Source organism: Salmo salar, chromosome 06, assembly GCF_965601325.2.
Source record: "Salmo salar chromosome 06, fSalSal1, whole genome shotgun sequence".
Lineage (NCBI taxonomy): Eukaryota > Metazoa > Chordata > Actinopteri > Salmoniformes > Salmonidae > Salmo > Salmo salar.
Window position 1 is genome coordinate 92871082 of NC_138296.1, and position 11592 is coordinate 92882673.

The 11592-nt window shown below is 40.8% G+C and overlaps 1 protein-coding gene across 1 annotated transcript in view; it reads right to left on the bottom strand.

The window, feature by feature from the left end:
• LOC106608306 (uncharacterized) overlaps positions 1–7722 on the bottom strand; it is a 70128-nt gene extending 62406 nt beyond the window's left edge. Inside the window, exons 1-8 of the mRNA XM_014206180.3 lie at positions 7617–7722; positions 7106–7180; positions 6209–6286; positions 5629–5739; positions 5231–5311; positions 4948–5109; positions 4807–4845; positions 4460–4534 (exon numbers count right to left, since the gene is read on the bottom strand). Of these exons, the coding sequence (XP_014061655.3) occupies positions 4460–4534; positions 4807–4845; positions 4948–5109; positions 5231–5311; positions 5629–5739; positions 6209–6286; positions 7106–7166 (607 nt within the window). The 5' untranslated portion in view covers positions 7167–7180; positions 7617–7722. The remainder of the gene's footprint in view (positions 1–4459; positions 4535–4806; positions 4846–4947; positions 5110–5230; positions 5312–5628; positions 5740–6208; positions 6287–7105; positions 7181–7616) is intronic.
• Positions 7723–11592: the final 3870 nt, after the last annotated feature.

Below are 11592 nucleotides of genomic sequence, written 5' to 3' on the forward strand. Positions count from 1 at the left end.
CCCACCTACATTCCGGTTAGCGTTGTGAAGCATTAACAAAATAAACACGGAATATGTTGATACACACCGAAAGCCGGGACTCCACAGATCATGAGGATATCTTATTTGTCTGCCTGTGACCTACCGTTATCGATCACCAGCCCCGAGAGTCAAAATGTTTATTTCACACAACGTTTTCACCAAACAGCAAACTTCTTACAAGGTAAGCTTAGATTTGGTCTGTGTTTGAGCTATAATTACATGGGAGCTATCAAATGAATCGTTAGATTGGTAGGAACAAATCTAGCCTATTGATGATGTATGACTTGATGGCAATATCGAATGTCCAGTGAGTGACTATATCTTTATGCATCAAAAATATGATGTTGCCTGCTTAAGCTCTGTAGTCATCCCATCTATATCCCCTGTATGTCTCCGACACCACAACAATGTTTGAGAGAGGTTGGTGTTGTAGAAAGTTAGTTTTTTTATAGTGAACAATAACTTTTAGCCACATCCAGTGTGCAAAACCAGTGCAATTACAACATTAGGACACTTGAATTTACCCTGGATACCCCATAACACCACCACAATGTTTGAGTGAGGTTGATATGGTAGAAATTGTATTTTTATACAGAACAAATAGCATTTAGGGATTGTGTATATGTAATAGGACTGGAATTAGCTGCCACTTTGGAGAGGTTTAGGGACACTTTGGAAACATCCCGTGACCACACCTGACACCACTTACTAAAACATCTGCCCATTTCTAGTTGTTAGGTCTATCAATCCCATTTCTAGTTGTTAGGTCTATCAATCCCATTTCTAGTTGTTAGGTCTATCAATCCCATTTCTAGTTGTTAGGTCTATCAATCCCATGTCTAGATGTTAGGTCTATCAATCCCATTTCTAGTTGTTAGGTCTATCAATCCCTTTTCTAGTTGTTAGGTCTATCAATCCCATGTCTAGTTGTTAGGTCTATCAATCCCATTTCTAGTTGTTAGGTCTATCAATCCCATTTCTAGTTGTTAGGTCTATCAATCCCATTTTTAGTTGTTAGGTCTATCAATCCCATTTCTAGTTGTTAGGTCTATCAATCCCATTTCTAGTTGTTAGGTCTATCAATCCCATTTCTAGTTGTCAGGTCTATCAATCCCATTTCTAGTTGTTAGGTCTATCAATCCCATTTCTAGTTGTTAGGTCTATCAATCCCATTTCTAGTTGTTAGGTCTATCAATCCCATTTTTCTGATATTGTTCACAATGTTGTGGAAGCCGTCTGATGTGTTTCCAGCTCTAGTCATCAATAATTCACTTATAGCTTGTCAATAAAAGATAAATAAAATAAAAAAAACGGTTATTTAGTGTGTGTTTGATCTTGTGTATTCTGAACTATGTAACTCCTATCTACAGTGAGGGAAAAAAGTATTTGATCCCCTGCTGATTTTGTACGTTTGCCAACTGACAAAGAAATGATCAGTCTATAATTTTAATGGTAGGTTTATTTGAACAGTGAGAGACAGAATAACAACAAAAAAATCCAGAAAAACGCATATCAAAAATGTTATAAAATTATTTGCATTTTAATGAGGGAAATAAGTATTTGACCCCCTCTCAATCAGAAAGATTTCTGGCTCCCAGGTGTCTTTTATACAGGTAACGAGCTGAGATTAGGAGCACACTCTTAAAGGGAGTGCTCCTAATCTCAGCTTGTTACCTGTATAAAAGACACCTGTCCACAGAAGCAATCAATCAATCAATCAGATTCCAAACTCTCCACCATGGCCAAGACCAACGAACTCTCCAAGGATGTCAGGGACACGATTGTAGAGCTACACAAGGCTGGAATGGGCTACAAGACCATCACCAAGCAGCTTGGTGAGAAGGTGACAACAGTTGGTGCGATTATTCACAAATGGAAGAAACACAAAAGAACTGTCAATCTCCCTCGGCCTGGGGCTCCATGCAAGATCTCACCTCGTGGAGTTGCAATGATCATGAGAACGGTGAGGAATCAGCCAAGAACTACACGGGAGGATCTTGTCAATGATCTCAAGGCAGCTGGGACCATAGTCACCAAGAAAACAATTGGTAACACACTACGCTGTGAAGGACTGAAATCTTGCAGCGCCCACAAGGTCCCCCTGCTCAAGAAAGCACATACATGCCCGTCTGAAGTTTGCCAATGAACATCTGAATGATTCAGAGGACAACTGGGTGAAAGTGTTGTGGTCAGATGAGACCAAAATGGAGCTCTTTGGCATCAACTCAACTTGCCGGGTTTGGAGGAGGAGGAATGCTGCCTATGACCCCAAGAACACCATCCCCACCGTCAAACATGGAGGTGGAAACATTATGCTTTGGGGGTGTTTTTCTGCTAAGGGGACAGGACAACTTCACCGCATCAAAGGGACGATGGACGGGGCCATGTACCGTCAAATCTTGGGTGAGAACCTCCTTCCCTCAGCCAGGGCATTGAAAATGGGTCGTGGATGGGTATTCCAGCATGACAATGACCCAAAACACACGGTCAAGGCAACAAAGGAGTGGCTCAAGAAGAAGCACATTAAGGTCCTGGAGTGGCCTAGCCAGTCTCCAGACCTTAATCCCATCCCCCAGCTCCCTCCACAGCTCCCTCCCTGTGGAGGGAGCTGAAGGTTCGAGTTGTCAAACGTCAGCCTCGAAACCTTAATGACTTGGAGAAGATATGCAAAGAGGAGTGGGACAAAATCCCTCCTGAGATGTGTGCAAACCTGGTGGCCAACTACAAGAAACGTCTGACCTCTGTGATTGCCAACAAGGGTTTTGCCACCAAGTACTAAGTCATGTTTTGCAGAGGGGTCAAATACTTATTTCTCTCATTAAAATGCAAATCATTTTATAACATTTTTGACGTGTTTTTCTGAATTTTTTTGTTATTCTGTCTCTCACTGTTCAAATAAACCTACCATTAAAATTATAGACTGATCATTTCTTTGTCAGTGGGCAAACGTGCAAAATCAGCAGGCGATCAAATACTTTTTTCCCCTCACTGTATCTTCTGATCATTTCCTCATAATCTCCCAGGTGTCTTCTTTCCAAATACACCAAGTTTTTGCATGTCAAAATCATGTAATTACACATGAATAGCAGTTTCTTTTGGGTAATGTCTATTTAGGCAGAAATCTACATTTTTCTATTACTTTTTTAAACTAAGCATATATAATAACCTTGTTGAGTTGTTGATGTTTAAATGGTGCTGGAATAGTGAAGGCGGGGCTCCTGTTGTCTTTGTTCTGACTTGCTGTAACTCTGTGGTTCTAAATCAGTAGTTGTTTAGTAAACTGTCAGAAACATTAAACTGGCTTGAACATGCTGCAGGTGATAACTTTGTATGCAATATTAGCCTTGTGGACTTCACCGATCAGATGTGGTTGTCCGGTTTAGTAATGAAACAATTGTATGTGTAGTTGAATTTATTCCACCACTGTGTGACTGTCTTTTTGTCGTCACAGACCTTATTGGATATCACGATGGCGTATGAACGAATGGGTTATAGAGCAAACAACGCAATTATCACAACTTAGGTTGTAATATGGCTTTTTTACTGGCTTGGCTTCCTCACTGATTTTACCAACAGACCGCTACTGCTCACCCCGCTCCTCCACACACTCCACTGGCTTCCAGTCAAAGCTTGCATCCACTACAAGTCCATGGTACATGCCTACGGAGTAACAAGAGGAACTGCCCCTCCCTATCTTCAGGCTATGCTCAAACCCTACACCCCAACCCGAACACTCCATTCTGCCACCTCTGGTTGATTGGCCCTCCCACCCATACTGCAGGGTACCTCCCGCTCAGCCCAGTCCAAGCTCTTCTCTGTCCTGGCACCCCAAGGGTGGAACCATCTTCCCCCACTGAAGCTAGAACAGCAGAGTTCCTGCCTAACTTCCGGAAACATCTGAAACCCTACCTCTTGAAAGGGTATCTTAAATAATCCCACAGCAAATTCTCTTGCAACAGCTCTGGTGGACATTCCTGCAGCGAGCATGCCCATTACACGCTCCCTCAAAACTTGAGACATCTGTGGCATTGTGTTGTGTGACAAAACTGCACATTTTAGAGTGACCTTTTATTGTCCCCAGCACAAGGTGCCCCTGTGTAATGACCATGCTGTTTAATCAGTTTATTTATATGCCACACCTGTCAGGTGGATGGATTATCTTGGCAAAGGAGAAATGCTCACTAACAGGGATGTAAACAAATTTGTGCACAACATTTGAGAGAAACATGTTTTTTTGTGCGTATGGAACATTTCTGTGATAATTTTTTCAGCTCATGAAACATGGGACCAACACTTTACATGTTGTGTTTGTATCTTTTGTTCAGTGTATATTTTTGTTACCTTTATTTTAGCGGGGGAGTCTCATTGAGTCCAAGGGAGCCCTGCATCTCAACAATTACATAATCACAGCAGGTTAGAACATACAGCAGGTTCTTACTTTTGCAGACCTCTTCATCATATGCCGATGTACTGCAATGTTCAGAGGTGCGGAAACAGGAGACACGGCAGTTGGCTGTGGATGGAAAATAAGGGATTCAATGTAAGGCGCGTTATAGCATGGTGCGCTTTAACAGACTTTTACAGGTAAATTACGGTTGAACCAACATGTGCGTGGGTTTACAGCGAACGCGAACTTCAGGGATAAAGCCTTTTTTTTAAATTGCAGGTTGTATAGTGAACTATAACACGGCTTGGATCGAAAGGCATTCCGCTCTCTTTCTATATGCACACATGTACATGCTGAACATAGACAGGAAGATCAATGGAAAACAAATAAAAACTTACTTTTGTTAGACTCGACGGAAGACCATTTCTCATTGTAACCTGTAACAAAATGCACTTGTTATTATTTTGACAAGAACAAGGTGATGTTCCCTGTGTTACAGAACATTTGCATCATGAATAGGAAAAGACTGCATCTTTAACCTGTAGTGTTTGTCCTGAGTGAGTCCAGTGTCTTGCTGCAATTCCATCCAACCATCACACACACAGACAATTCATTCTTCTGCTTCACGTACTTCTTCGCCATGTACAGGAAATGAGATTGATTTACTTTCTGCATCCAAAAGTCCACATCCTTGCAGTTTTCTAACAACCCAAGAAAAACAAAAAGTGAAAAAGTAATTTTAGACACATGAGATGTAAACATGTTGGTATGTAATAAGCAGTATGCAAAACTGTTGTACATGGCATGTGGAGTCATACTCACTCTGAAAGTTAGCAACACTAGTGTTGAATGAAACACTACACGTCCTTTGAAGTATGGCTGTGTTGGTTTTAGATGCGTTTCCTATTGGTGAAGAAGGGAGATGATAGACTAGCTTTGACCAAACTATGGTTAATTCTAGCTTTGGGACACAACATCGGGAGTCTGGATTGGTTGGACACCCGAAGTTGAGCATGGTCAAATCGGTTAATTCCGAAACAGGGTAATAGAAATTGGCTATACAACAAACAAATCTGGAACGACCAGGCCCGCCACTGCAGCTTGACCAAACGGAAGTTCTTCCATATTTCACATATGGTTTTCAATATCATTGTAAATCATTCCTGGCTCCTATCAATCTAAAATATATCCCATACATCACAAGCTGTAATGAAACTCACCACAACATTTTTTCAGGGTACCTGTGAAGCCAGCATCAACTATCAAACTTTTCTTATCCTTATTCAGACAATCCATGATGTCATCTGATGGTTGTTTATTTTTTCCTCGGCCTGTAAAAAAGAACACATAAGACACAGACACACAAATACAAACAAAAACAAAAAAGCATTCCAAAAGGGTTCCCCATGGGAGGACATTTTGGAGAACTCTATCTCAAATCAATTCAATTCAATGGGCTTTATTGGCATGGGAAATATGTTTACAAAGCAATCTCTCTCTCCCTCTGTCACGGCCTGACCATAGAGATCCTTATTATTCTCTATGTTTGGTTAGGTCAGGGTGTGACTCGGGTGGGAAAATCTATGTTTTCTCTTTCTTTGTTTTTGGGCCGAGTGTGGTTCCCAATCAGAGGCAGCTGTCTATCGTTGTCTCTGATTGGGAATCATACTTAGGCAGCCTGTTTTCTTCCTGTGTTTGTGGGAGGTTGTTTTCTGTTTTGTTATCTGTACCTGACGGAACTGTATGCTTTCGTTTTTCCCGTATGTTATTTTGTTTGAGAATAAAATCATGAACACTTACCACAATGCGCTTTGGTCCACTCATTCTGTTGAGTGTCGTTACCCCCTCCGTCTCTTTCCTGGACCGCTGAATGCTTGTCTATGAAAAGCCAACTGACATTTACTCCTGAGGTACTGACCTGTTACACCCTCTACAACCACTGTGATTGTTATTTGACCCTGCTGGTCATTTATGAACATTTGAACATCTTGAAGAACGATCTAGCCTTAATGGCCATGTACTCTTATAATTTCCACCCTGCACAGCCAGAAGAGGACTGGCCACCCCTCAGAGCCTGGTTCCTCTCTAGGTTTCTTTCTAGGGAGTTTTTCCTAGCCACCGTGCTTCTACACCTCCATTGCTTGCTCTTTGGGGTTTTAGCCTGGGTTTCTGTACAGCACTTTGTGACATCTGCTGATGTAAAGAGGGATTTATAAATACATTTCATTGATTGATTTTGGGTCCCAGCGAGGTACAACTCTTTTGGGTTCCTGGAAAAAAAACTGAAAACCCCTTTATAGGTTCTAGATAGAACCTTTTTTCAAACCATTGTATTAATTACAATGCATGATCTTGTTGGATTGCTTTCCCATTGAAAGGAAGGCCAAGCAATACCTTTTGATATTGTAATACAGTAATCAGGTTTGGGGTCAATTCGAATTGAATTCAGTCAATTTAGGAAATTAATTAAATTTTTATTTAAAAAAAGTTTTTATTAACAACTAAAGAGGAGAAGCTATTTATTTCAAAAGTTGTTCTACTTTTAAAATGTTAAATTCAAATCACTTCTTGAATTGAGTGACTTTAATTTGTACTGACCCCAACCCTGATAGTAATACACATGACACCTACAGTACATTTACGCTGAGTTAGTTTTAAGTTAGTTTTCTAAGTAGGCTAAGTTAGTTTTCTACTCACAAGTAGGACTCCAGAGAAGAATGACCAGGAAGCCCAGAGCCACCCAACTCTTCAGCTCCATGGTGTTTGTTTCGGCTACAAAAAAAAAAAAACCTTGGATGTGGTAACACTTGGTGTTCAGATGAAAAATCGAATTGGTAGTTCACTACAACATTTAAAAGTGAGCAGTTATTATACATTAGCATCCATCACAGGCTCTGTCGTGCACATTGACTGGACGTTACTGTGGCTGTTGTCTAGACGTTCTCATCAAAACCTTTCAGTGATTTTCATAGTTCTGAACTTTTTACCCTCAATTGTTATTTACTAAAAATGATTCATTTGGTAATGGACACAAAATATTACCATGTTTGCATTTTTGTGGCACAAAAACTCAATTTTTTTCCCACAAAATATAGCATGTTACAAACAATGCAGCCCCATGATGCCACGTTATGCTGATTGAATTCAGATATACAGTCGGATGTAGATAACAGATGTACTATTGAAGTAACAGGAGATGAAGCCTTACCTGTTTCTCGCTGTAACACCTGTAGCCACGGTCACGGGAAACAGCGGCACACGTTCTGCCGAACCGTCAAAGAATGAAAACTATGTTCTCTGACTGATCCTCCACGATGATGCCCACATGAAAATGTACATCTAAACGTGACCGTGAGTTTGCATGCCAACCCGGAGGGTCACATTTCCCTTGCAAAACTCGCACAGTGGTCAGTACACAAGCCAACAGGCACTTCTTTGTTTGTCGGTCATTATGCAAAGGATACAAAAAAAACATGGAGAAGACTATGGAAGTGTCCCAAATAGCTCCCTGTTCCCTTTATAGTGCACTACTTTCAACCAGAGCACATAGGGTTCTGGTCATATGTAGTGCACTATATAGGGATTAGGGATGCCATTTTGGGACGCTTACGATGTCTGATCAAATAATGAGTTATACAGTGTATTGTACCCTGCATCATTTGGTAAGCAGGACAAACCTGTACCGGGGTTATAATTCTGCTGTTGGTTTTTACATTAATAAACATATTAATGGAGGGGGAAGGTAACCTAGTGGTTAGAGCGTTGGGCCAGTTACCGAAAGGTTGCTGGATCGAATCCCCGAGCTGACAAGGGAAAAAATCTGTCGTTCTGCCCCTGAACAAGGCAGTTTAACACACTGTTCCCCGGTAAGCCATCATTGAAAATAAGAATTTGTTCTTAACTGACTTGCCTAGTTAAATAAAGGTTAAATAAAATTTAATTTAAAAAATGAGGAGCTAGGCTTGAAGTCTATTCCAGGGCATGTTTCTATGAAGCCTCCTAGAGTAGGAGTGCTGATCTAGGATCAGCCCCCCCATTCATTAGGCAGACCAGATCCTAGATCAGCTGCCGCTGTCCATTCATTAGGCAGACCAGATCCTAGATCAGCTGCCGCTGTCCATTCATTAGGCAGACCAGATCCTAGATTAGCCACCCCCTGTCCATTCATTAGGCAGACCAGATCCTAGATCAGCTGCCCCATCCATTCATTAGGCAGACCAGATCCTAGATCAGCTGCCGCTGTCCATTCATTAGGCAGACCAGATCCTAGATCAGCTGCCGCTGTCCATTCATTAGGCAGACCAGATCCTAGATCAGCTGCCGCTGTCCATTCATTAGGCAGACCAGATCCTAGATCAGCTGCCGCTGTCCATTCATTAGGCAGACCAGATCCTAGATCAGCTGCCGCTGTCCATTCATTAGGCAGACCAGATCCTAGATTAGCCACCCCCTGTCCATTCATTAGGCAGACCAGATCCTAGATCAGCTGCCGCTGTCCATTCATTAGGCAGACCAGATCCTAGATCAGCTGCCGCTGTCCATTCATTAGGCAGACCAGATCCTAGATTAGCCACCCCCTGTCCATTCATTAGGCAGACCAGATCCTAGATTAGCCACCCCCTGTCCATTCATTAGGCAGACCAGATCCTAGATCAGCCGCCCTACTCTGAGATGCTTTATAAATATTGGCCCAGGTCCATTTTAGGTCTGGCAATTCAGGAAATCCTAAATTGCGAGGTGAAGTACTGTAGCCTACTTTTTTTTGTGTTAATATCCAAATCAATTCAGTAATTTTTCGAACTGAAGTTAAGAGGGGAAATTTTGTAAAACTGGAATTGGACTTTCAGTTTACTTCCTGAATTGATTGGATTTAAATTGAATTGACCCTCCTAACCTTGTCTTTAGGAATGTGCTGTGCAATGTTCTCCCAAGTCTCTGGGACTTTATGACAGTCACTGACCTCAGTTTACTCTGTGCCACGGATATGCAAAACCATTACCTGCTATCACAGATACTGGAAACATGTAAATTACACATCTAAGGGCGGTTTCCTAGACACAGACCATAAAGGTGAGCCTTTTACTAGACTAAAAAACATGTTCAATATAAAATATTGATTGAAATATCCTATTAGCCCAGTTGGCCTGATAGTCTTAAAGTGTGTTTTGGAAACCATCCGATTAATGATCTCCTCGACAAAAAACTGGTTGAATCAAAGTTGTTTCCACGTCATTTCAACAAAAAAATGTAATGTGATGATGTTGAATCAATGTGAAAAATCTAATTGTATTTAAAAAAAAAATTAAAAAGTCTTCAACGTAAGGGAATTTCGTATTTTTCCACACATTTTTTATTGTTTTACCTACATCCAATGATACGGTGATATTTCTTTGTTGAATTCACGTTAAGTTGAAAATGTCAATCAACTAGACATTGAGCTGACATCTGTGCTCAATGGGGATATAGCCTGACGAATTGTCACAATTTCATATTAAGTTTTTCTTTATTAATTCCTCTTAACCTTTTGCAACACTATTACAATATACATTTCTGACACAATATGTTGATTAAATAACAAATGTTTGAAAACCATTTGAAGACAGTTTATTGGTTGTGGGGAAATGTGTAAATGTAGTAACACTCTGGTGGTTCCATGTTACATCTAAACAGACAAGCCTGTGTTTAGAATATTCAAATTAATGTGGCCATAGCACAAGAAAGTGCATCATTTTTTCAATGGAAGGGGAGACACATTGTAAATTAGGGCCTAGCCCTATATACTGACATTTTATATAGCAATTATTATTATTTTTTTACAGGAGTTAAATCACAAATGATATAGTGACAGTGAAACACTAACAGGGTGAGGCCTTCTGCTTCTGTCACCTGAATACAGGACACTGCTCTCTGGCTAAATACTGTGAACTGTGCACAAGGTATTTCCTCGTTACACCGTTCACATTGAAAGGAAAACCAGATATTCCAGGCAAGAAAAAGGACATACGACATCTCTAGGGTTGCCATCTCTCTCTAGAAAGATGCATGGATGGAGTACTACATATTATCTTCTCTTCTGCCAATTCCATCTTCCATAGAGCACATTTGATCAACTACAAGTGATTAAAAAATATGTATTTTTTTTACAAGTGATTTTCTGAAAATGCCACCATTGCCTATGAGGGGTGTGAAAGGAGTGAGCGGGTAAGATTTATTTGTCAGGTTTTCATAAATGGAGAAATGTTTGCCTACCAGTATTTAGTTAGTCTCAAGGTGCTGTCTCGTAGCTAATAGCCTAATCTTGGACAGCATCAAAAGACCAATGTGATTGTGTTGTTTCCCAGACACCGATTAGGCTAAGAAATGTTTCATCCTAATATGTGTGTATCAGGGTTGGGGTCAATTAGAATTGAAGACCCTCAATTCATTAAGTGATTTGAATTTTAAAATGTAAATAAAATGGAACAACTTTTGAAATGAATAGATTCTCCTTCTCAGTTTATTGATATGGTATATGTTTATTTTACTGGTCACACAGGCCCAAACTAGACTGGAGGTTTGTCCAGAGGTTCTGCAGCATCCAGAGGGTTCTCTTCCCATCATGGTCCAGTCAGAACGTGCTGATGTTGGGGACGCTGGTTGGAGTCATGTGGATGAGTAAGTGTTGTTGGGACTAGGTTCTCACAGAGCGAGAGAGAGAGAGAGAGAGAGAGAGAGAGAGAAAGAGAGAGATTGTAGTCGCACCGGTCAGTTTTTATTAAATTCACCATTTTATCGCTCTCACGTGCACATTTCTGCCTAATATAAACCAACGATGTGCTACCTTTTTGTAGCATTTCTGACAATGCTAACATCTTTCAGCCGAATCTCAGAGTTGTAAACCGGTGGAGCAACTCGGTCACTGAGCAACAGTAGCAGCTAACTAGTAGAAGGCTAGCAGCAGTATCTAGCTAGCAGCAGTATCTAGCTAGCTTACACCAGTTGGATGAGAAGCTTGGTAGCTAGGTATATTTTGCTATGGAAGGTTTTTCATATGGCTGAAGACAGTCATCTGTGTATGGGAGACCCACAGTATAGGCGCTGATTGTACGGAGACAACAAAGCGTGTTTCATAAATCATCAAAGACTAATTATTTTAACCTAAAGCATTTAATAAAGACATTTATAGTACAATATGATAGGGAATG